The sequence below is a fragment of the Pseudopipra pipra genome, chromosome 3 (assembly GCF_036250125.1).
Source record: "Pseudopipra pipra isolate bDixPip1 chromosome 3, bDixPip1.hap1, whole genome shotgun sequence".
Lineage (NCBI taxonomy): Eukaryota > Metazoa > Chordata > Aves > Passeriformes > Pipridae > Pseudopipra > Pseudopipra pipra.
Window position 1 is genome coordinate 59,937,526 of NC_087551.1, and position 27,251 is coordinate 59,964,776.

General features: G+C 37.4%; 1 protein-coding gene across 1 annotated transcript in view; it reads left to right on the plus strand.

The window, feature by feature from the left end:
* MOXD1 (monooxygenase DBH like 1) overlaps window positions 1-27,251 on the plus strand; it is a 50,428-nt gene that overhangs the window by 19,240 nt on the left and 3,937 nt on the right. Inside the window, exons 5-10 of the mRNA XM_064649458.1 lie at window positions 12,378-12,557; window positions 14,822-14,924; window positions 17,986-18,152; window positions 19,564-19,755; window positions 22,467-22,526; window positions 24,266-24,408. Of these exons, the coding sequence (XP_064505528.1) occupies window positions 12,378-12,557; window positions 14,822-14,924; window positions 17,986-18,152; window positions 19,564-19,755; window positions 22,467-22,526; window positions 24,266-24,408 (845 nt within the window). The remainder of the gene's footprint in view (window positions 1-12,377; window positions 12,558-14,821; window positions 14,925-17,985; window positions 18,153-19,563; window positions 19,756-22,466; window positions 22,527-24,265; window positions 24,409-27,251) is intronic.

Consider the following 27,251-nt stretch of genomic DNA (forward strand, 5'->3'; position numbering starts at 1 on the left):
TATCATCCTGAGAAGGTGTCTGAAATGTACGAGCTCAAGCACCCCCTGCATGGTTCAATCTCTCTCTCTCTCCGTTGACGGATGAGAGAACCCAGACAACCAGTCTGTGCTAGATAACTAACTCTTAGATGAATGAATCAGGAAGACATATCCCACCAGAAAGGTCAAGGGAGAGAAGAGATTATGTTAGAAGCAAATATTGCAAATTAATACTTTTTAAAAAAAATTTGCTTTTGGGAAAGATGGACTTTTCTTAACCACAACCCTATGTGATTTTTTTTGGCACTAAACTTACAATGTGACTAGTGAAACAGGCTAAGCACATAATCAGAAAAAACTTAATTATTTAGCATTAGCTGAGAAGCATTACATTGGGCATATTTTTATATAAGCACCAAAGCTTTCCACTACTGATCTCCTTAGAATATGGAGCTTCTTTTCAATTAAAGAGAGGCCTGTGTTATAACACACCAGCAGCTGCTAGTTAATCTTCATGTTCTGTTTCGGGGCAAACTCTGATAAGGAAGTAAAAACTCAAAAAAACTTGTTGCCAAGGGTAACTTTGCTTTTTGACAGTGGAATGCTTTAGTAATACCAAAGACCTCAGTGTGAAAACACAAAGGGACTCCAGTTTAAGAGACTGATTGATTGGAAGCCAGAAGGCAAGCTTGTATCTTGCCGTACCTAAATGAGGGCACTGATTTTTAACTTGAGTGATACCAGACAGTAACTGCTTGTTATTCTCTTGGGCTTGAACTTTTACATTTTGCTAAATGTGATAACTCTAGCAAATTGCACTATGTAGCCTGACATAATATAATGTTCTATATTTTCCCATACGTTCCCCTACAAAGCAATTGCAGCCTCAGTAAACTAGATTGGCAACCAAACAATCATCTTAGGTTGCAAAGCTTGTAAGCTATCTGCCCTTTGATCTGGAGGGCTGGCTCTTCAGTGCAAGCCTGAATTGGCCCATTAGGTTTAGCAGTGCTAAAGATTTATGTAACCGAACAGGCTGGAAATTAAAAGTTTCCCAAGCACTGTCTCAGGAAATAACAGAAATACATTATTCTCTCATATTCTACTAAATTATTTAATATGTAAAACTGTTTGAGATAGTATTGCTTTCTGTGATAAAAGGTTAAATTACGCATGACCACAGATTTTACTATCACACCAAACAATATTTCTTACAGAACATATTCTTATTTTGTGGTAGTCTTTCGTTTCACTTTTATGTGTTAATGATAAGAATGCTTATGTTAGGCAGTTATTTCTGCATTATTTATTCCATACTTGGTATGCGAAAATAACCTACTCATTTTTGTTATCAGCAAAGTTGAACATCTAGTTAATTTAGCCCATTTTCTTTTAGTTTTTGCTTTTTAAATAAAAACATCTATCCATAAAGGCAATGTATTTACTGTGCCAGCATGTGGTTGGAAAATACGTGTGCTATGTGATTTTCTGGTTAAATAAAAATCAAAAGGTGTGTAATTTCTAATTACATTCAGGGTTTAATGTCAGGGGCTTTAACTTAAGATGTGGTCAAAGGTGAGAATGGAAAAGAGAAATGAACTCTTTTAGTGAAGATGTCTGAGTTTCACCTCCCAATTCTGAGATGATATGTAGTGTGATCTTCAGGAGAGGATTCTTAATGATTACCCCATTTTGTCTTGTGCTACATCTTTATTTTTTCTTCCTCATCCTTAGATTTGTTTTACTGTAAGCCTGTGACTTCTTGTCTGAAAAGATAAGAAAATTTTATCTAGAAATTGTCTGCAACCAAACAATCAACGCTTCTTATCACAGCAGGCAATAAAATACTTTAGAGTAGGATTGGGCCTAAGATCAGCAATTATGAAGCATATTTTGTGCCAGTATCAGAATAGCAGGCTCATAGGTAGCAGGCTCATCTGTCTTGATGGGGGTTGTGTGGATGGATCACACAACAAATCTAACTTGGTCCTACTAGCATCTTGGCATTGCTTCTTAAGATCAAATTTCTAATTCAGACAAATCACACAGTAGCAGCATCTTAAGCAAATTTTCTATAGGGCTGATATAATTGCCCTATATATGATGTTATGATACCCCCTCCATCTCTGCTTCCCCTTGCAGTGCACAGTAGTTGCAGCTATGTCTAGAGCATAGATTCATTGACTTTTTTTTAGTAACAGTGGGAAAATAGACAGACAATGGGCAGACAATGCTACTGTGCTGTGTCCACACATAGCATACTGCATTGGGTTTGCACAGCCAGGTTTTGGTAGCGGGGCGGCTACAGGGGTGAGTTCTGTGAAAAGCTGCTAAAAACTTCCTCTATGCCCAACATAGCCAATGCCAGGCAGGTTCAAGACAGGCTTGCAGCTGGCTAAGACTGAGCCAATCAGGAATGATGGTAACACATCTGTGATAACATATTTAATAAGAGAAAAAAAAGTTATTGCATGGAAGTAATTGTGGCCAGTGAATTGAGGAGTGAGAATATGTGAGGAACAACTCTGGAGACACGAAAGTCAGTGGAGAAGGAGGGGGAGGAGTTACTCTGGGCACTGGAGCTGAGATTATCTTACAGCCTGTGGTGAAGACCATGGTGAAGTAGCTGTGCCCCTGCAGCCTATGGAGGACCACGGGGATGCAGAGATCCACCTGCAGCCTGTGGAGGAGACCCACGCCAGAGCAGGTGGATGCCCAAAAGAGGGCTGTGGATCCATGGGAAACGTGTGCTGGAGCAGGCACCTGGCAGGGAACTGCAGACCCATGGAGAGAGAAGCCCACACTGGAGCAGGTTTTTCTGGTAGGACTTGTGGCCCTGTGGGAGACTCACACTGGAGATGCCTATGCCTGAAAGACTGCACCCCATGGAAGAGTGACCCAGGTTGCAGCAGTTCACAGAGAACTGTTGCCCATGGGACGGACTCCTGTTGGACAACTTGGCAGAGGACTATCTCCCATGGGAGGGACCCCATGGTGGAGCAGAAGAAGGACTCTTCTCCCTTAGCAGTGGCAGAAACAAGTCATGATGAACTGACCATAACCCCCATTCCCCATCTCCCTGTGCCACTGGTGAGAAGGAGGAGGTAGAGCTTGGGAAGGAGGGAGGGATGTGGGAAAGGTGTTTTTAAGACTTATTTTACTTCTCATTATCTTGAACTGATTTTGTCAGCAATAAATTCAATTAACATCCCAAAGTTGAGCCTGTTTTGCCCATGATAGCATTCAATGAGTGATCTCTCCTGGTCCTTATCTCAACTCATGAGTTTTCACTATATTTTCTCTCCCCTGTCAACTTGTGGAGGGGAGTGATTGAGCGGCTTTGGTGTGTGCCTGGCATCCAGCCAGGGTCAAACCACTACACATATATGACATCCAAATCCATACATATGACAAATGAACCACTGGTAGATGGTGAATAGTTTCTCATTACACCAAGACTGATGTTATACCTGCATGGAAATAATTTACATCTTGTATCTAACTGAAATGCACAAAAAATCCACCCAAACACAAAACACCTAATCCTGAGAAAAACTAAATATCTAAGCAAATTATTATAAACTACAATTTAATGCTCTTCAGTCTCCTTTTTCAATCCCCTCACTTTCATTGCTATGGCTTAAGTTGCTAGAACTGAAGCTGTGTCTTTCTGTTTTGAGAAGTGCCAATCACAGATTTGGTTTCTAGAGAATTGCTATGGTATAATTTTAATATAGACTTTAAAAGAACCATGTAATCTGAAAACAGCCCATGTTGTGTGATTTCATGCTTGTGTTGAGGTGTGCTAAATCCTGCAGAAGGGTACCAGGACCTGACTTTGGGTGAGAAAATTTGGAAATAATAGTGTTAATATGAGCATTACTTAACCTCACTTATTTTGTAAACCATCTTATGTTTGTATATTAACCCTGCAAATATACATTTTTAGAGGGTTATGAGCAATAGTTCCTTAGAACTGTTCTTCTGACACAGGAGGCTGTGTCATGTCAAAATCATAAACCCTGTGCTTATTTAATCCCATGTTTTCCCTTCAGCAAACTATAGGTGCCAGGGTGTGCAGGTTGGTGACTCTTCTAGAGGCTCAGTATTCAAATGCTTAAGGTCTTTCTCACATTTGTTCACTTTCGGTCGTCCTTCACAGAAGTCAGCATGTCCTTCTCAGAAAATTTGTTTCCTAATAGAATACTGTGTGTGTAAAACAAAAAAGGGACAGGTTGTAAATTCTCGCATGCTCTGTCTTTGGGCAAAGCTGTGCGTTCACTCCCAAGCAGGAGGAGAAAAAGTGCAATGTTATTTAACTACGTGATTGAATGAGAATGTTTTGCAGTTGTACAATAGAATTAAAACCTTCTCCATTGCTATCTCAAAAAATAGGTAGACATTGCTGTGCATGAATGGTGATTTCAGGATTTCACAAAGGGAGTAGTACCTTCACTGACTTTATTATTTATACTATTCAAATTGTATGTTCCTCTTAAATATATATAAACTCATTATAGAGTACCCGTTTTGGCTTTAGATCTGAAACATATTTGGTTTCATATTACTTTATTATGATATTGTTTTCACAGGGAAGTAATGATGCTGGTGATTAATTGACGATTAATTGACAAATAATTCTGCTTGGAGTGTGTCAACTGTGCTGAGAGACTATGGTCATACTGAATACCGCAACCACTCTGCCAGTGCTGCTGCTGCTGCTTAGGAGTGCAATGAGTGTGTTGCCAGGAAGTGTAATTAAATGAAACATGTTTTTTCTTGACTTGAGCTTTTTATGAGATTGTTCCTCAGGGTTATACTTTTTAACTGTTACTAAATGAGTTATCTTAAATCTTCAGACATACGTCAGGCAGAAACAATGTTTTATGGGTATTTTTTTAAGCTATACTTCTTTTGGATGTAGTCTAAATTACTGTATGTCTTTAAAGTCTGGAACTCCTTATGAGTGGCAGAGTTCCAGGTGATTAAATAGGAATAAGAACTTAAGAATGGACTTTATGGCAGAGAGAACAAGAAGTCCCAAACCCATCTCTAGTTCTCATTTTTAAATGTTTGGGATTATTGTTTATTGTGGTTTTTATTCCTCTTTCCTAATTAAAATATTTAAGGTATTCTGCACACTGACTTGCAAAATTCTGGATGTAGAGTGTAATCATTAGAAATACTATGTGGGAATAGACAGATCTGTGTAAATTTAGATAAATGGCCTCCTCTTTCAGCTAGCAGCACATCAACAATTACCTTTTACCTGAAAGTACGTATTCTTTTCCAATAAATATTCTACAGCTTTAAACAGAGGTATGTTAATTACTTCTTTATGCCATATACTAATAAAACTTAACTTAAATAAGAACCTTCATTGAACAATGCAGTTACGGAGTTAAAAAATTCTTTCTTTAGATCAAGAACAGGAAATATCTGCTTTGAATAAAGTTTTCTATTTACGTGGTAAGGACTTTTCCTCCACAGTGATGTTAGGATTTTTGTTCTGCGTTTTAAAGTGTACTCAAAACCAGTTGAACAGAAATGCCAGTAATATAACTTAAATCAACCAATCAATCAATCAATTAAGTTAGCACTGTTATTTCAATTTAGGCTTATGTCTGGTATCTGAATCTCACTTTGGAAAAAAACCCAACCCAAATATATTAAGTACAAATCATACAAATTTCAATACCTTAAGTTGCATGGAAGTCTCGGTCTGGAAAATTTCCATCCTCTGAGGAAACCTTATGTAATCACATGATAAGATTAACGTTGGGGGTATCACTGTTGCCTGCGCCTTTTTCTCATCTACATCTCTTTTTTTTTAAAATACAAAAATCAAGAGCTGTCACTAACTACACAGGTTATATTTTCCTCCAGCTGGAAGATGTGAAAAATATGTATGAAAAAAATTCGAGTGAACACTTTTACCTTTGAAGGACAATTCACGTCAAGCAGTGATGCTTCCTGATGTACATCAGCTGTATATCATCTCAGATGACCATGAATCAACAAGAAGCAGTGGCTTTACTCTGCCTCCTAACTCAACAAAATGTACACCTTTCTAAGTAAGGGCCACTTACTTAACTCAGAAGCACTTGGAATGGAGAGGGATTTAAAGGGATTTGTCAGTAGTGATGACTGAATTTAAGACCTGGATTGTACAGGGAGGAAAACAGAAATGGGCACTTAGCTGTGTTCATGCAAATGATACTGCTGATCTCAGGAAACATTACAGCAGTTAGTCCATGCTAAACTGCAACCAGTTGAGCATTGGAACTGTCTCCTTCAGCTCTGTCTATTCTGTGGTAATTATTTAATGCTTTCTGACAGACAGGGTAGGATGGAGGCATGGGGAGGGTGGTCTTTGCTGACCCTGGAATGCCTTAACTCTGGGCTGAAAGTCTCCAGCAGATTAGTGTCCCAGATGTGACACTGGCGTAGACAGGATTTTCTACTGACATGAGCTAGTTGTTGTGTTGTTAGGGTTAAAACCCTGTTCTGCCCTGGAGTCATGGACTTATACATCTCCCCCAGCTGAGAGGCATGTTTCCAGCTCTTGAGTTTTTGCTCAGCACATTTCTGGTTTGTGTGCAAGTGTTAGGCAGCAAATGGCTGGTGGTTTTCTTTCAGAAAATTTATAAGAAAATAAAACCATATTACTGAGGGGTTTTTTTCTGGAATACATGGAGAAGTTTTTTGCTGAAAAAGACCCAACTTTATAAAGCCAACTAAGTATTTGCTTTTCTGAAGAGAAATCTAAAACCTTAAAAGAGGTGTTTTAGATAAATATTTGATCATTTCACAATTACACTTCTGAAAAAAAATCAGAAAAAATCTTGATGAATCCTAATAAGATGAAATTGTGTCAACCTTTGAAGAAATTTTCCAAGTCAGATAATTTTTCAATACATGCACATGGTACAAATTTACAGCAGTACAATGACCAAAGTAATCGGTAAGAATATAATAGTTCTTCCTGAGGAGGAGTATAGAAAGCCTATAACTTAGTTTTCTGCTGCAAAAATTCTCTCAACTAAACTCAGCCAGTATTCAGTTTCACAGCCATCACTTTTTGATCTGAGTTAATCAGAGACATGGAAAGCTCATACACATAAATGAACCAACCACAGGCTAGAAACTCTTCTAGATGCAAAAGTAGCAGGACAAAAATCTGGCAAATTTTTAGTGTCCATTTTGAGACAAACTAATTGCATTTTCTTCCCTGTGTCACCACTGACTACTTACATGAGGTGTGATGTAAGGCTGTGGCCTTATTCAGAGTCATTTATATGGCAATATGCAATCCCATCATGTCTTTAAAATATAAGATTAAGTTGAAGCTACATTTTTGAGCCAGAAAAAAAAATCATGCTTTTCATTGACATTTCAGTGTAGAATCGTCACTTCAAAAAGATCAAAAACCTGTTGTCATTTTCATATCTAAAAATAAATTCAGGTGGGGTTTTTTTCTGACATTCAGTGGGTTATGTTTTCTAAATAGGGATACTACGGTGAGACTATGGATATATTTTGCTAACTTTCATTGTCTGCACAAACAGGTATGAAGAACAAACCACAACTGTTAACATCAGAGAAAACAGAGCAAATAAAAAAGGAGAAAACCAGGAATAAGCAAGAAAGACTTCCAGGTTTCTGGAGATATTTTTTTCCTTTTAGAAAATCTAACTTCTTGGACCACTTGAGGTCTTTTAATTTTCATCCTGTTTAATACATAACACATTAGTATCTTGACCCTGCTTGAGATGCAAGCCACTGTTATATTAAAATTTTGATTTTTTTTTAAGGAAAAAAAACCGGAAACAACATACGACAGGTTCAGTTTGTGCAATAGATAAAGGGATAATAGAATAAAAGGGATAATAGATAAGGAATAATAGTAACCACGGTGGTGTTGGATCAAGGGTTGGACTTGATGATCTTGGAGGTCTTTTCCAACCTGGTTGATTCTGTGATTGATTCTATGAAATAGAGAAGAGAGGAAGAAAAATTGATGAGTAACTTGGCCCTGGAAGATATAAATGTTCTCTTTGTTCATGTGATGTCAGCCTTTGACTAGAATAGGGCTTCTGTTAAAATAACAGGTAGACAGCACACATCTTATCTGGCTTAACATTATAATGACTTGAAAAGTTTTTAATTTATAGTTTTTGAAAGTCAGTGTTTTCAGAAGTATTAAGAGATTCAGTACCATGAAACGAGCTCTGTAAAACTTCTCAACCTGTCCGATGAGCACAGGTCATGTCAACCAAGCACCATAACTGAAACCTCTACTTTTGGTTGCAGAAGGTAGCGTCTTCATTTATATTTGAATATGGTGTATTTTAAATACATCCTTTGAAAGCTCTGTTTTGGAGTGGTGCAGGATTATAGTACCTCTATTATGTTTTGCCTCTGTTAGTGGGAGTCAGATAGGTTCATATATGTGAATGTGCTCAGATAGAAAGACCTTTTTCCCAAGCTTTCAAAAAAAGATAGAGGAAGATGCAGAAAGCAAGTCATCATGAATAATAAACCATGAGCTTCTTACCGCAGGTTTCATGAAAAACAGGAGAGATTGTGTCTTGTTGCATGCACTTATGTTTTGCAATCCCAAACATGTTGGACATTTTAATGTAGCATGAATATGGGGCTTTTGTTCTCCATGCCTCTGGCAGTTAGGAAATGTCAAGCAGAAAATGCACTTTGCCTGCAGGGGAAGAAGTCACCGAGGTGCCCGTTGGTGCAGTATCTCTGCAGGCTTATTCACAACATGGCAAAGAGATGAACCCTGACAGCTGGGTCTTCCTTGCATGTCAGCAACAGGGAAAACACCACAGAGGAGCCTCAAAGAATGAGGTAAAATGGGGAAAATAGGTAGTTCCATGCATATTCCTTTTTAGTCTCCTGTCAGCTTTTTTGTTGGCTGCCTTGGCTAACAAGAGGTGGATAGGAATTCACAAGGACAAGAGAAGGAACTACGTTTCAAAGTCAGATTTCTTCATAATTACTGAAAATGAAAAGTGGATTCCCATTTTCACTGCAACCATCTAAACTACTCAATCACTGATTATCTAGTTACTTGGCTGAAAATGTCATTTGAAAGTCCCTTGTTGTAAGAGAGCAGAGCAAACAAGGCTATGTATAAAGAAAATCCAAATAAAAATTAACTGTTCACTTAAATCTGCAGAGTTTAAGGACTATTATGTACCATACCTATTTTTATCACTATTTTTCTGTAGTTCACTCCTTTGCCCTAATGTGCCATATCAAATTATTATCTTTTCGGAAGTATTCTAAAAGTTGCACAAACTGTAACTGCAAATTGTGTTGTCGTTCACTGAGGCTGCAAGTGCTCTGGAAATCAGGCCACCCTGATCTAGATATTTAATTGTAGATACCTGCTTTAACAACTGATTTTACACCTGGGACTACTTATGTGCACTTCTAAACACAAGTGATTTTCTGAATTTGGCCCCAATTTGACAAACGTCATTGTTGTTCATCACTATTTGTAAGGCTGGCCAGAGAACAAGAATTTTGTTTATTTGAGAAAAAAAATGACATTTTGGAATTTCTTTTCAGCTTGGAGCAAAGTAATCTGTCCAGATGCTCTTTGTGGAAAGTGAGAGAGGAAGTGTGAGGCAGCCTAAATAACCAATTTATTCTATGAGCCAAAATAACAAATAGCTGTGTAAAGAGGCAGCACTCACCTGGGATGTAGAATGGCACATTTAAATCCCTACTCCAGTTAATCACTACAATAGAGTATGAAATCATAATTTTTAGGTTTTTTCTCTGCTGAAGTTATTCTAGTAAATAAATACAGTTAGCTGTTCATCGGATCAGAGAAGGGGAGCTCAACATACCTAAGAGGTCTGGTCCTCTTTCTTCTCTCATTTCAATGAGAAATAATGATGTGAGCCTTAGGAAGCTGGCCATTAAAATATCTCCATACATTTCTGAATAATTCATGATTAATGAGATTTTCCAAAGATGTTTTTTAATAGAATTTTCACCACTCCTAATATTTTCTTTTTAAGAACTTGTTTAAAAACAGAAAGAGAAAGACCTCTTCAACCGAGTTGTAATAAAAACGTGTAAAAAGCATAACTTCACTGCTGCTCTTCATGACTTATTTCTGCATCTGAACAATATGTTATCCTACAAGATGCAATAGAAGTATGTTTAAGGATTTATTTTGTTTTAGCTTCCTTTTTCTTTTCCTCACTTAAGAAAGCTGAACAAAACTGTTTTTTGAAGTGCTGTTATTATTTAGGTAACTGACACTAAAAAATGATGACAGGATGTAAGTTTCTAATTTTGGTGATATCCCATTGTTTTGAGAGGAAGCTGGTTTTGAAGTAGTGATTGCAAGCACAGCATGCAGTGGGATCTTGTAGCAGCAGGCAGAACTGTCACGTGTTGGGACAAAAGTACTCCTTTTTCTTGGTAGATACAGGGATAATATTCCCATGACCATTTCTTTTACTAACCTATACATTATGTGGAACTTCAGAATGCTTGACATATATCCTGCTATGTAATGTATAGGCTGCCATGTTACAAGGGCATTTTTCTTCTGTAGTATTTGAATAAATATGCAAGTATATGATGGGGCAGAGGGAAGAAGAAACATCAAACTGAAATGAATTTCTGAATCTTTGTCATTCGGTCTGATACATTTGGGATTGAATTCTTATTTAATGGGAAAACTGACTCTTATCTCCTTCAAAAATACCTTTTACTTCCATAGTGCAGTACAGTAATGCATGATGATGGGAGGATTACTGAGAACAATGAACAGTTCAGATGATCTCCTATGAAGTGTTTCAATCTTGCCTCCAGAACAAAACTGTGGGGCATCCAATTAAATTGGCATCCTTCCATTAATTTCTAAGCCCAGTGAAGTGGGTTGTGCACTTCTTGGATGGACATGCAGGTACTCAGCATCATTTGGACTCGGTACTTTGTGGATTCATACCTGGTCTTGATACACACAGGCTCTGGCTGCTTCTTATCGCCCTTCCTCTTTTGCAGTTGATTTAGTTTTTTGAATGAAATGCAGAGATAAATTGTGTTGACAATATTTTAATAATGTAATAAACTGTTCCTGCTTACTGTATTCCGGTCCTCTGGTAGCACATGAATGTGCTTACAAAATAAAATGGATGTAAATTTACGATGTATATACATTCCTTTCCTGTTTAAAATAACCTTCTCTCTCCTGATGCTCTAGGTGACCCTGCCTTGGCAGGGGGTTGGACTAGATGACCTCCAAAGGTCCCTTCCTACCGCAACTATTCAGCGATTCATTGGTTCAGTGATATTGAGGCAATACTGCATGGCACCCTGTGTCTTAAGAGTTGCATTGCCAAAGCTTGACTTTTCTTGTAAAAATATTAATCTTTATTTTATTCAGTTTGAAGGTAGATATGATAGAATGTGATGAAATCTTGAAAACAAAGGCAAGGGAAAAAATCCTTTCATTTTAATACTGTCCTCTATATGCTGATATTTTGTGGAATATGATCTTTCTGAAAAGCAAAATAATTTTTTTCAAAAGTATTCATGTTTGCCCTAGGGACATCATCTCTGACAGAGATGATTTAACATCATCCATCCAAATAGAGAGTGAACACTTATACGGGAATTAAATAATTTCAGCCTACCCTGAAGTTTGGTGATCTAATTGTACTGGGGGCACTCGGGCACCACTGAGAGCCCTCCAGCTCATCACTGCTGTAAACAGGCTGAAACACCCAACCTCTCAAGAATGACTTCATGTTAATAAAGTCTTTACAACTGAGCAGATTTTAAAATAATTCTGATTTCTCGTAGATGTCAAAAAAATTGTAAAGTCCATTTTGAGCTGCTGAAGAATGTGGGGTATACCTCTAGGCTCACCCTAGATACACAGAATCTAAGGGCAGCTGTAATTTGAAATACTACAAAAGAGGCAGAAACAGGGGTGAAAAGCTCTGACTCGTTCAGACACCAAACTGGTTCAGACTTTTAGCTGGTTTATATCCCCCTCATGCTGGAATGTTGCTAAACAAGATTGGGCAGGGAGAAAGACAAGTGACAGTGCAAGACTGGGATGAGAGAAGAGAGAACAAGAAAGGTGGTAACAGAGGTTTTGTCAAGATGTAGAATTTTTTTCTGTTCCCCACTAATGCACTTGGGCAAAATGAAATTTTTGGCAACTTCATTTCTTGAGTTTGTAGAGTACTGAAAGTACATCTCAACATAACTACAATATAACATCAAGTCTTCTCTTTTAAAATAAATGTATTACATAATTTTTATATCTGTCTTCATACCTGCATTAAAATAGTCACATTGAGATATGTTTTCTTTTTTTCTTTTCCTTTTCATTTTAACCTGGACAGGTTGAGCCATTGATCCAGAAAGGCCATGAGAATCTGGTGCACCATATCCTGCTTTACCAGTGCAGCAGCAATTTGAATGACAGTGTGCTGGACTATGGGCATGAATGTTACCACCCCAACATGCCAGACTCTTTTCTCACATGTGAGACAGTAATTTTTGCCTGGGCCATTGGAGGAGAGGTAAGATGAATGTCTGTCTAGCATGGTTCATCAATGGGACTTTACAAGGGGGTGTATCATAATGAAGTTTCTTCCTAGTATATTAGAGATTACTTAATCTGTCTGTTTTTAAGGATACACAATCACAATCCCTAAAAGCCTCATCAGTAAGTCCTCAACCTCTTATTGGCCTTTTAAGTATGCAATGCAATGGTGATCCTGAGTGACAAGCCAAAAGTAACAAAAATAGTATAGATGCCGTAGGGGAGCTTTGGAGCATGGAAATCTATCACTGTATCAGCTTGTCCTATCGGGTATGAAAATACACTGCCTCCAGCAATGACCAGCTACCTGTGGAGAATAACAGAAAGGAAAGCAGTGTCTGTAGGTGACTTTGTAAAAGACACAGACACAGGACTTTCCAAATAGATTTAATTAGTTATGTGCCTCACCAGGACCTGGTTTCATTGTTGCTCCATTCAGGCATATCATTCTGAAGTTTCCTACGCAGCCCCAGAAGACATAATTTCAGTGTAGGAGAGACCCTGTGTCAGTGCTGAGCCAGCACAAGGACCACTTTGCTCAGGGCAGAGGGGGCATATCTACTGAAAATACAGGCTCTGATTGCCATGTTCACCCCAGGCTGTGTTTTCAGCTTATTTCATATGTCAATTTAGGCTCCAGTTAATGCTTTCAGCTGACATAATGCAACATTACTGCCAAAAGAATTCCACCCCTTTACCCCCGTGATTCACTGTGTGCCCACACAAATGATGGTGTAGGCACAGAGAGGCACTGGGGTGATGATAGTTTCTGAAGCCTTCATTTGCCAGCCTGCAGTCCAAAACTATCTGCGAGTGCTGCAGTGCAAGGAAGCCATGGCTGTTATGTGGACTCATCAAAAGAAATTTAATCCACTATGAGCATTATCCCTGACATATGCTTTGAGCATTTTTGCCACCAGCTATGCTCTGACCTAGTCTTTGTACTTTCGAGTATCTTAATCTAAGTGAAATTAAAAACTCATATAAATAAGTTATCATTTAACAAGCACTATGGAGGCTTTTGCAAGGATGATCCTGATGTTAAAGATCGGTAGAGAGGAATCTGACAGATCTGGGGTACATTCAGGTTTAACCTAGTACCCACTTCATTAACTTCAGTTTACCCTTACATCGAATGAAGGTGATAATATTTTTTACTATATATTACAATTAATTCATTAATGTCCATCAAGCATCAGAAAGTTGGAATCTCAAATTGCACATTTCAGAAAGTTAGAATCTCAAATTGCATATTAAAATATTAGCTATATACTATAAAATGTTGCAGATTAATTCCTGTTACAGTGAGTTTGGTAAATGAGTTCATTTAGGAGATACTGGCATTTTGGTTTGATTCAGGAGTGAGCTTCTGAAGTAAATCTCCCAGTTATTCCCACTCAGCAAGCTCTTTTTATCATTATGAGTGGTTTGAGAATTTTCACAATCCCCTTTGGAATGAAGTTAAACTGAATGTGCAGGGGTGAACCCAGCACCTTCTAGCAATAAATGAGGTTCAGTGCATGGGGGCTGACCAGAGCTTGTCCAAAGGAGCATCATTTGGGGGCAGTGGGTCCAGCACAAGCTGTTGCAAGGTACGGAAACTACTTCTTTTGCAATATTGACTTGCTAATGTAAATGCAGCCATGAAGATCATCTTTATTGTTCAAATAATTTTACTTAGAATACAGTGATCTGTGCAGGAAAAACAAGTTAATTACATGCAACCTCAGTGTTCCTTGGAAATTGCTGCTCGTAGAAACTGGGAACATTTAAAATGTTGATTCACTTTTTCATAAGGGTTTTATTGTCAGGCTAAGTGTTTGATGATGCAATGTTTATACATTTAAAATGAAATTTTCTTTTTCTTCTCAAACAATAAATACAGAATAAATAATCATAAGATCACAGGATAATGCAGATTGGAAGGCACCTCAGGAAGTCTCTAGTCCAGCCTCCTACTCAAAGCAGTGAGGTCAGACTTGTTTGCTCAGAGCTTTGTCCTCTAGCTATCATGGGATCCACTAATTTACACTGATAGAATTATTTAGTGTACTGAGCATATAATAACTATATTATATCAAATTGTCATGTTCACAAAGCTGTAAAAGAAGTTACCTTTGTAAATTTTATCGTTAATATGATCATATCATTGCAAAAAGAAGTCACTGTATTTATAAAGAGAAATTAACTCTTAACTGTGGCAAAAATACCTGAACTCTGTATGCGTGTATTGATTTCCAGGGCTTCACCTACCCTCCACATGTTGGCTTATCCATTGGCACAGCATCTGACCCTCTGTTCGTTCTTATGGAGGTGCATTATGACAATCCATCATACACAGAAGGTTTGTAGCCTCACACTCTTTAAAACATGCAATACTGGAAAATGTACTAGGCACAAGTGCTCATCACTGCATTGCGTGGTGAACAGAGCAAATACAAAGCCATGGCTTACTTTTTCCTGATCGGTAGTCCCTGATTCACAGTGTTTTTCTCACTGCTCTCAAAAGTTTAAGCCAAAGTCAGTGAGAGATTCAGGTATACAAGAAATTGGGGACCAGGTGAGTAAATCTCCTTTTATCACTACATTCTTCTTATTATCTCTCTCTCCGTTTGCTGGGAAACCCAATCAGAATGAAAACAAGCAGTATAGCACTCAAACTGTGAGGCAGCAACACAGGGAATGATCCTTTTATTAATTTTTTATAGTATTTTTTTTTTAAATCTACCTGAACTGTGGGCAGTCTCTGAAGTTGAAGTACAGACCCATTGCTAGACTATTCACTGGGTAAAAGCAGTTTGTCTTATAAGATAAACTTTAAATTTATAACAGTGTTTTTTAAATGTTCCTCCTGAAAGTAAATTTTATTTAGAAGAAGTAAAAGGAAGAAACCAATGAACTTTAGAAAATCAGGGGAACTTTGAAGCTGTCTTTGGGAAAGATATTTTTTGTTCTGAAGCAGAAGTTTGTTAGCTACTGTACCTGAGAATATTCTGGTGATTTTTATACATGAACTGAGTAAAATCCAATACAGCATAGTGTACTGGCCTTTCTTTACACCCCTGTGTTTTAAAATAAAATCCACTATGTGGGTTATGGTGTTCTGTCTTACTGTCATTTCCCCCCTTCATGTTGTTCTAAATTAACTATCTTTTTTTTTATTTATTTAGTGGCAGACTCTGTCCTTTTAGCATACACATTTGCATGGGATACAATAAACTTTGTTTGCATCCTTGATATTGTATGCTTTTCCATCAAATGTTACCTGCAAGCCTCAGAAGTCGCATGCGGAAAAACTGTGTCTGATTTGGTTGTGTCCCTAAATGTATCATTTTGTTTTAATTGACTGTGCTGTATGACAGCATTCGTTTAGTTCAGGTGGCACATACAAAAGCTGGAAATCAATAATGTTTTGTTTCCTTTTCAAGCAACGTGGACAATTGCAGGGACACTCACAGGTGAACACGGGATCTCACTGAAGACCTGGAAAAATTCAGACATAGTAGGCAGGGAAGGGTGCCTGTAATCCAGGTCCTGCATCTCCTCCTCCCTGGCAAAATACACAGTATAAAGTTGTGCCAGGACTGTGAGAGCGTACACCTGAGTGCTCTATCTACTTCACATGGGGACAAAAGAATTCTCCTGACACAACACCAAACTCACCACGGGGTGACCTTCAGTTTTGTATTCTGTCATCTGTGTTTCCCCAGCCTGGGTCTCAAGGTGAAAGGCTGCACTGTTTCCCTCACTTTGTGACCTGGGGTAACGTTTTCCTGATTGACTCAGATTGGCAGTCACTGTTGGCTCCCAGTCAGGAGCAGTTCAAACATTTTTAATTTAATGTGGATGTTTCTGATTTTGTAGTCCTTAACTTCACCTTTCATTTGAAAGATGGCCTCTTTTCAGATTGTTTATCAGAAACTCTGACAGACCATAAAAGTGTCTGACATTTAGATGTTAGCAAGCAGTTTGAGGGGGAAATTCCACAAAGGAAAAATCCAAGTTGATGAGATTTTATGAATAGCTCCAGGAAGGGAGCGAGTTTGGATTCCCAGATACTAAAGTTGTGATGTTGTGGGATAGGATATATCACCATAAATGTCATGATTCATATATTGCAGAATGGTTGATTACCATTTTTGATTGGCTATACACAGTTCATATTCTTTGTTCCTTAATAATTATATACAGTACTCCATCTTAGATATTTTAGTGACTGGGTAACAGTCTCTGCTGTGTCCCTCTGCTATTTGCTTATCTTAAAATAGACTGTAATATCATATTGGTGTAAAATTTGGCTTCAGGCACTGCTATGTCTATTTTTTAGAAGACTAATATAGGTCACTAGGAAGCCTCTTACCTTCTCTGAGATACTTCATACCCTTTTGCATTTTTAATTTTAAAATTTGAAATTATTTCAGCGATTATTCATAAATACAAAGAAAAAGTGAACTACCAGAATGTAGCAGTTGTGCAAATACAAATTAATCTTTTTTGTGTGTATCTCAATTAATATGAATGACTAATAATTATAAGCATTTAGATGATGAAGGTAACATAATTATTAATAGTTGCACAAACAAACATGTGGCTAAACATATGTAGGTGAACAAAATAGATTATATCTTTTTGACTGTTAAAAACTCATCCTCTTCACAGCAGGCTTTGGTTCTTTAAACTAATTTTTTAAATCAAGAGAAGTTCTTGAGACAGTGCAGCATTAAAATACCCTGTAATTCTCTTGTCTGCCTCACTCAAGGTACTGGTGTTATGTACAAGTTTGGGATTTAGTAAGCAAATGTTCCTGTTTAGTTGATGCTCTCTTAATTTGAGAGATTGTAAAAGGGGTATATTTTGTCATTTGAGGTATGCTGTAATGTAACAGGCAATCCTAAGCAAAGGAAAAGTATAATTAATGCTAGGACTCCAGGCAAAGAAATAGATAAAATTCATAAGCAGAAGATAATTTTTAAGAAAATGAAACACAAAAGTTTTAAGCTTTACTTTAAATATTTAATATGAAAATCATACACGGAACCTTTTGAGGTCTTATTATTTCCTTGTATTGTTTCTTCTGCCTGTGATTTATCTTCTTTTCCCTGAAATCCGTGTTGAATATCTCAGTGGAAGGGACAGGAGGGCTACAGAGAGTACATATTTTTCCTTCACATCTAAACACCAAAGAGAACAAGATACTGTGCTTAAAAACTGTCCTGTGGATTGCCCCTATTTATTACTTCCTGAATACAGTTTGAACTCATTTCCAGGTTATTGAGGTTGATTTCTCGATTTTCATGTAAAAAACTTAGGACATAGCATGAAAAATGTGAAACAATTTGATTTTGGTTTTTTTGTGTTTGAAATACAGATTTATAGCCATGGCTCACTGTGTTCTTTTGTTGCAGGCTTGATAGATAACTCTGGTCTGAGGCTAATTTATACTCCAGTTTTGAGGAAATATGATGCTGGAGTTATTGAAGCTGGTCTTTGGGTCAGCCTCTTCCACAATATCCCACCAGGCATGCCCGAATTTGTGTCAGAGGGTCACTGCACGCTGGAATGTCTGGAAGAGGTATGACCCCTGCCTAAATCCATTGGTTTTCATTCATAGAAATAGTTTTAGAGAGTCACTTTAACTTCTTGGGAAGATTGATGTGAGCAAAGGCATCTGGTACTACATGTTGCCCTCCAAAATGCTGAGTCTTTTTGAATTGGGTCTTAAGACTGCTCGGTGTTCATGCTGCTTTACTTACATGAGTAATACTGGATGACACAGTGCTTGCAATGTTTTAATTTTGTGTTGAATATATAAGCATACACTGCTTTCCATGGCAAAGCTATTAATAACTTGGAATAGCTAGCCAGAAAAAATGTTGAGACTAATTCAGACCTGTGCATGTGCAAAAGGCTCCTAATGATGAGGTAAAGCCTGAAATTAAAGGTATTCTTAGACCAACCACAGAAAATAAAGACCTGACCAGGTTTTGTTGTATGGCCCAAAGTACAATTATGCATTTATTAAATACTTGGTTTCATTAAGATAACTTAAATATCTCTACGGGTAACAGAAGTATTGTCCAAGATCTGTGATTAATGTATCATGGTTGATTCTCATATACTTTGTGCTTTATAAGGAAAGGTTGAATCAAGAACTTAGTTTACTATGAAGGCCAAATTAGATACAGAATTTAGATTTCTTCTTGGAGGTGTTAAATATTGCATATTCTCCTAGCATTTTTCAGCCTTAAAACACTTGAGTAATCTATTTCATGAGGTTTCTGACCCTAGGGCTGTTCTTGAAAGGTACTGCGATAAGAGATTATTTCTACCTTAAGCTCTGAACAAGAACCAAACTTGAGCATACTGGAAGTTTAGATCAGTAGATCTAAATGGGAGTGAGATCAGATTTGTATCAATTTGGAAAAGTTAATTTTCAAATGTTCTTGACCTGGAAAAAATTTCAGATGTGAACTTACAGTATTTCACTACCAGTTCACTTGAAGATGGGAAATAGAGCATATTATAATTACAGCCTCTCAATTTTAAGTGCATCTCTTGGCACGGTATTGATGACAACGTCATTCATAACTACATAGAAATTGTTTTTCACAATAAAAATCCACATTCTCCGGTATCAGCCATTAGCACTAAAATAATGTGCAGGTTTTATAGTATTATTCCCTTGGAAGTCTTAAACTGTTAAGAATTATTTGCAGTCTAGCTGATTTTCATTAAAAAAATGTATGTACTAAGAGTAAAACCATGGGTTTTTTGTAAAAAATAATTACAGAAAAAATCTAGCCTTTTTTTTTGTGTGCATACAACCTTAATTTCACATACAGGTTTGGGTTCAGTCTAGACTACATTTTGCAATAAACTGCGTTAATGCAAAATGCATTAATTAATATATTTTCACTCTGTACATTACATTACATGACATTACCTTGCATTTGGGCACACTAATAGTGGTTTCCCTTGGCCAGGCTCTAGGTGCTGAGAGACCTACTGGGATTCAAGTGTTTGCGGTCCTTCTTCATGCACATCTTGCTGGCAGAGCTATCAGGATGCGCCACTTCCATAATGGCGAGGAGCAGAAGCTGCTTGCTTATGATGATGAGTTTGACTTCAACTTCCAGGAGTTTCAGTATCTGAAAGAAGAAAGAACCATCTTGCCAGTACGACACACTTCATTCTCTCCCTTAAACTCTTTAAGAGATCATGTGCCTAACATTTTCTCACACGTAGGATTAATTTTGCTATGAAATTTCTTACCATTGCGTCATAGAATTTTTGAATGTTTTGTTAGTTTTTCCACTTATTGCAGACTAATGCATTAAAATTTCGTTATCTCAGGAGTGTCCACACAATTCACCACAGAACTGGCTTGGTCCATCAATTCAAGCTATTCTTTGAGTATGTTTGATATCCACAATTACTTGATTTGAACTTTACTATCACAAATGTTTGAACAAAGCAGATTAGCAAATCCCACATGTGCCTGGCTGTGCCATCTTTGTACATCCAGCAAGACGAATAATGGAAATGTCAATGCATGGCTTTACAGAGCTGTTGGAACCAAGTAGCACATCGTCAATTTTTTCACACAGCAAATGTCCAGCCTTGCAAACATGTCTACAAATCAGCCATATCTTCTGTTTGCTTCACATTTTTTGTTGTTGTTGGAAGGAAAGCTCCATGCTTATCTTCCACATGAGGTTTCACTTGTAAACACAACCCTTTTGAAAAAGAAATCATACAACTCTATCTATTATGCTTGTGAAAATAGTGTAACATAACGTATAGAAAATTTCCAGCTACAGTTATCTTATTAAGCAGTAGCTATCCATAGATATCACATGAAAAGAGTCTGGGTTTTTTGTGTGAGTCATTCATTTAAAAATTATTCACTCATCTTTTATTAGTTCCAGCCAGCGTATTTTTTGATGTTTTGGCCTGAAGACAGAAAGTTTAGTGCTGCACACTCTGGGTGCTCCAGATCTGGCCAGCAGAGAAGCTTATCCTGGTGCATGGGAGCAAGCCTGTTACTTAATAGAATTGATCAGACACAAAATGTCAGAAAAGACCAATGAAATCATTGAACTTCAAGTATGGTCAGGAGCCCCATGGTTTTAAACTTCCAGGCTTCTTTTCAAGTTTCTTTGTCTCTTCTGTCTCTTCTCCCACGCTGGGATACTTTGATATTTGTACTTTAAAGGCAAGAAGCTAAAATGCTAAATTTCTAGTTTAATTTCTACAGCAAAACCTGGATGTTCAAGTGCAGCATTTACTCTTTGAAGTCAAACTGCTTGTACTCTACAGGGACTTCAAAGACAAACTGGTGTTACCTCCTTCAGGAAAGAAGTGTTGAAAGGTTTAGGAAGAGGGCTGGCAGAGGATGACAGGTTTGCAGAGAAAGCCTGTAATATTTTTAAGAAAATCCATGCAGATTATAGAGGAAGGCCTCTTACAATTCAAGAACATAAGGGAGTAGACAGCAGAAAGACTAAAAAAGGTATCTGATACTATCAGCAACATGAAAAAAAACCCACCTTGAGCAGAGAGCCTTTTTTCAGGCCTTTCTTTGCTTTTATCTTATGCAAAACTACCAACGCAGTTTTGCACACATCATCTGGTGTAATTCAGATAACAGTCTAATCAATTAACTAATAATAATATAATTTTTCAAGTAAGTTCTACTTATTCTCACTTCCCAGAAGCTCTTCCAAGGGTGTATCCTTCTTTTAGCTTGTGGAGTCCAGTTTATTTGCTTTCTTCACGTGCTCACACACTCTTCTCCATTTAGAAGCAAGAGATCAAATATCATGAAAGGAACACTTTTAGTGAACCTTATACGGTCCGTAATCTATGAAAGCCATAGATCTTTCTGGTGGGAACCAGCATATTCCTGCTGGAAGTAGTGAAGCAATGCCAGTTCATACTGCTTCAGAAACCTCCATCTCCATTTGGCTGACATGAAGCTGATACACCTTCTTCCAGCGGTCTGGAGTACAGACTGCTGGCATTTATCTGGTGATGAGACAGCCTTCAGGAAAGGAGAAAATCTAAGCCTTTAAAGGGTGATCTGATTTTTTTCAGGGAAGTATAATGGGTGATAAGGGAAGATGATGATACAAGAAAAATAAACCAAACCAAACAAATATTTGACATCCTTGTGACATGAAGTTGACAAAAATACCAGGTTTTTGGTGTCTGACTATGTTCTTGAATACTTGAATTTCCACTTGGTTATCGTGGTGATTTTGAGATTTGTAGTTGATTAGGTACAGGGAGTAAAGGTATTAGCAAACAGTTGATCAATTTGTCAAGACACCAAAAGGTAATTGTATGCACTTGAGAAGGTAAGTATTAAGCCTTTCCCATACATATCTGTCAATGCAGTGAAGTCTTTGCCTGCCACTCCTCTACTCCCAGGCTTGGCAGGGAAATAGTTGCCTTTGTGATGTGGAAAACCTTCTTTTCCTCATTTGCCAAATATTTCTGCTGTAGTTGGCAGGATAAACTGGCCTGGGGAAAGTAGCACTGGATGAGCTTTGGAGCAAGAATCATTTGTATGCATCGTCTAGTATATAATTTTCCAGAAATTGGATGATAACTGGGCACCTTCACTGCTATTTAAAAAAAAAATGCAGACAACAGTCTTAATAAGACTCTATTTAAATCCATGGGGTATCCCTGAGAATCTAGGATAATATGAATGCTAAGTGCCAAGGCCTTAGCACATGGCAATTACTTAACCCTTCTCTTTGAAAAAGTCATATCCACTGCTCTGATGTTTATTTCTTAAGTGCTCACTGTCATCTGTGGTTACCTGAAGTTGGTGTTAATAAGCTTCAAAACTGCGAACTTTCTAAATTTTGTGTTCCAGGGAGATAATTTAATCACAGAATGTCACTACAATACTGTGGACCGAATTCGCATGACATGGGTAAGCAATATTTAAGTGGATCAAAATAAGTACACAGACAATATTGGAGATTAAAACCTTTTTCATAAAACACTATTTAAAAAAGTGAACTTACTTGTTAAGGCCTGTGTACATGTAATTATGTATTATCTTTCCTTTCACTGATTCTTAGGTTTTAAAATCTTCTGAATGATGGTGATCATAGTCTTATCTCTAGCATAAGGCATTCATATGACTAGTTTATAACAATAAGCACTTCAGCTCACAAAAAATCTTTAAAAGTCAAACTTTGCTAGTATAAGGAATGCTTTCATCACAACATGTATTTACATGCAAATTCTGCAAATTCTAATGAATTATTTTAATGGACTTACTACATGTTTTTCCCCAACATTGTGATTGCCAGTTCTTATGTATTGATTTTTACTTAATATATGACCAGGATTTACTGGACTGTTAAGTTTTGTGCCTAATGTAGAATCCAGGCAGAATGCAGTTCCTTTGGACTGGGAAGAGGAGCCGAGGACCCTTCCCCCATCAAGGGGGTCCAGCTCAGGTTTGGCACACGTCAGTGCAGTCTCCCAGGTGCAGCTTTAGTGGTTGGCACTGGCCATTGTGATGCAGCCACTTGGTTTTGGAGGTAAAAGAAATTTGGGTGCTGGCACATGAGCTGGACTGTATCAGTTGGCTACAAAAACGTAGAGTGATGCCAGACCCAGTATGCCTATGGGAGGCATATAGCTGCCTTCACCTGGGTCTGATCTTGCTTACTGGGGAGGGACTGGTTCCAAACCTCTAGGAGGTGAGACCTGAGGGGTTTCTGTTCTGCAGGGAAGAACTGTTCCTGGCATCCAGTGAGCTCAGGGATACTTCTCCTTGAATCATGGCTTGCATGTAGGCACATGCAGTAGTTATATTAAGAAACAAAATAGCAAGAATGGAGGGTTTTGAGGTTTTGTCCTGTTTTTCTGTGTGGTGACCACACTAGCTCTTGGCCCCTGGTTCATGTGTTTTGTCTTCTCCATTCCCATTCCTCTGATTCCATGAGATTTGTGGAACCGTACTCACACAGGACTTAGGATTATGTAGCTCATAATCTTCTCCATATTTACCAAGATTAATTTTAAAGTAGTTGTTTGCCCCATGTTACTCAATGGAAGAGTGTTTAAGATTCTATTTCTAGAAATGTTACTCTAATTAATTCTTTTATAATTAGTGCTCATTTTTTCTTGAGTCAACCTTGTCTGTTAGCATAAATAATTGTTTTTTTTCTTACTGTTTAGCTTCATGAGTACTTACAAGCAGAGTCCAGAGAGATACATATTCCATCCCAATCTCCATTTTACTAGGCAATGCTTACTTAATTTCTTATTTAACAGATCAATTATCCTACCAGGCTTTTTCTACCTCTGTTCCACTTTGAAGCCCTTTTCTGAAACATGGTTGATATAAGTACCTTGGAGACAACTGAAAGCAAATCTGAACTTCTCAGATAGTACTCTTCAACATAATATGAGTCTTATTTTATTCATAGTTGTTCTTTCTGTTGTCTTTTTATCTTAGAAGCTATTGCTTGAGCTTGCTAAATATTTTGTAATTAATTGTGTAATAACTTCTTGTTACTTGATAACCTAGCATACAAGATAAACTTGCTGAGTTGGCCGACTGATACACATTTCATTAGTATATAAATGCTAATCAGTGATTTCATTTGTGGGATTCCAATGCTACCTTGATTAAAAGAAAAATCCCATTTTCAGGGTGGTCTGAGCACCAGGAATGAAATGTGCCTGTCATATCTGCTCTATTACCCAAGAATCAACCTCACCCGATGTGCGAGTATTCCAGATATAATGGAACAGCTCCAGTTCATTGGAGTTAAGGAAATCTATAGACCAGTCAGGTATGCAAAATGTTTATGAATATGTGTAGCACCTCTACTTCTGTCTATGAAGTTACAGAATAATTTTTAGACAACTTTTCTTTCTGGTAGTGCAACATGATCACTCATGCTGCTTTCTTTTGATCAATATGCTGTGCTGATAAGTATTTTTCCTGCCAAATTACTCTGCCTTTTTTTTTCTTTTGATAGGAAAGCAGCTTCTCCTTTTAAAAAGATTATATTGTTCACATGAGGGTTTTTTTTTTACCCCAACCATCTATGCTTGTAGACTACATATTAATGTTTTAAATCTATCAATTTATTAAAACATACCAACATTTCATATATAGAGAAATAATTTTGAAAAAGGAGTTTGTGAGCATAAGTATTGAATTACCCTGAGTAGATTTTTGTCAGCAATTCTGCTGACAAAAGTGCACAAAAAGGGAAGAATTTGTAAGGTAGAAAGGAAGGGAAGGGATTGAGAGAATATTACATTGTCCATAGTAAAAGATAAATGGTAGATAAGGACCATGATAGGGACCAGTAAAAGAAGGCTTTGGAAGAATCAGAGGTTGATGTACAAGGTGAGTAGAGAGAAAAACATGAAAGCAGTGTTAGAATTCTAGCCAAGAAGAAGGAAAGAGCTTTTTAGATGAACTGTTGGCTACAGGGGCTTACAATCTTGTGTGAAGACACACTCTCCCAAGCCTTGGACTCCTACTGTTGAGGGAAACAGAACACTGCACATTTTTGAGTAGTAAATCCATGTCAGAAAGAAAAACCCCTAGCTCATTCATCAACATTGGTTCCTAATCAAAATAACCCACAAGATCTAACTATTGGCCTCAAAAGGGGTAATATTATTTTGTTGTAAGATCTGTCAACTTCAGTACTCCACAAATGTTAAATAGCCCTTCTGTGAATGATGGGGTTTGGGGGCCATTACCATTTAGGCAACTCAGGTTCCATAATAATCACCATAAAGGTCCATGCAATTCAGCTGGCAGCTGACTGCTGGAGTAAACGACAGTGAACAATCGGTGAATTTTATATAGAGTGTTGGAGTTTCTCCAGTAAATTCATAGAAGTCTTCTTCTTCACGACAGTTCTTATTGAAAACAAAATGCTTCCCAGTTTGCTGTTGGATCTCCCTTTTCTGTTTTTTAATGTCAATGGGATGAGCTGCACAACAATATCACTCATTAAGAATGATTTCCAGAATCTAACATAAAACTTAAATTTTGCTAGGAGATAGTAGGAAGTCCAGTATAGACAGGTTGAATCTGTTTGAATACATAAAAGTCAATAAAGAGTTTATTTCAAGTTTTAAGTCTCCTTCATAATGCTTAAAATTAAAGCATCTCAACAGCAGATCAAGAGTCGAAGTGATTGTAAACAGTGAGAACAATCAAAAGAGGAAAGTTCCCAAATGAATGAAATGCAGAAAAAAAATTAAACAGTAAAAAGTAAAATGCACTATTAGCAGTGAAAGGTGAATTAAATTTGTATTGTTAGTTGCACTAAATTAAAGTAATAGCAAGATTTTAAAATCAAATGGATAGACTAATAGTGTGTCACCACATTTACATTTTAAAAGTTGTCTTTCCTTACACAGTTTATCTTAACAAAACATATAAAACTATTACTGCAAAATAATTTGATGTACAGGCTTGGTGGTCTTAGTTCTGAAATTTACATTCAAGAAAGAAGAGTTTGAAGGAATGCATGGTGCAATGAATGTCTACTTAATTTTCCACACTATTTCCATTTACGACCTCTTTTAATACAGAGAGAACAGTTTCTAAATTAGTCCTAGCTAAAAGAGTCTCTCTGAGCTTAGAAAGAAAATATTCTAACAAATATATGCTCTCTTGAGTGTTCATTCATGATAACTGTACTTAAGGAAAAAATGCACATTTGGCCTGGGGAAATAAGGATGTTCTGAATAGACTAAGTATGCAGACTGTCTGCCACAAATGGAATAGTAATTAGAAGAGGAGATTATTAATGCCTCTAGTATTTATGACCTAATCCACAGTTCTTGTTTCATTAAGCTCTGTCAGCCTAAGGATATGTGACCTGATACTCATCTCTCTTGTATCAGTCTAACACTAGAATCGCTTCACTGACTCCTCTAAAGTCTCTCTCGATTTACACACGAAGACAAACTGGAAGCAGGAGCAAGGCACCGTAGCTCACTTTAAAATATTTTTGTTCAATGGTTTAAATCATGAGGAGCTCAGATGAAAGTAATTGGGCCACAATAGTGTCAAATAGGTGTTTGATTAAAATTATGTGCTCGATACCTAGAGGTTGAGTGGACATCAAGAACATAGTGGACATAGAACTCTGGCATAGGCAATTTACCCAAAGCAAGTGGGAGACAGCCTACTGCAAGATAAGACAGAGTGTTATCTAAAGTGCTTTGAAAAGACAACTCATGCTCCAACCAAAATATTAATTAGGTTACTTAGATAAAGTTTTGAATACCCTTGTTCTTCTACTAGCTGTATTGGATTTTATGTTTTTAAGAACTTGACCTGTCCACCATATTGTTTTCATTCATCCCAGTAGAGTCATACAAGGAGAAAGCAGGAAGAATGGAAAAGATTTTCTTTAGTTTTGTTTTGGATTTTTTCCTAATTTTCCTTTGTTACTATTTTTTAATTTTCTTTACTAAATGAAAGATAAGAAATCTCATTCCTTCCCTTTCTACACTTTTGGCTGCTGGGGAGTGGGATTGTTGCCATTTGTTCATGGGAGGATTCCCACGTGTGGGCAATAGAGCAGCGCAGCAGGTCTCTCTATACCACCTCTGGCCAAAAACCCCTTTGCAGCCAGCATGTAGGAACATGCCAAAA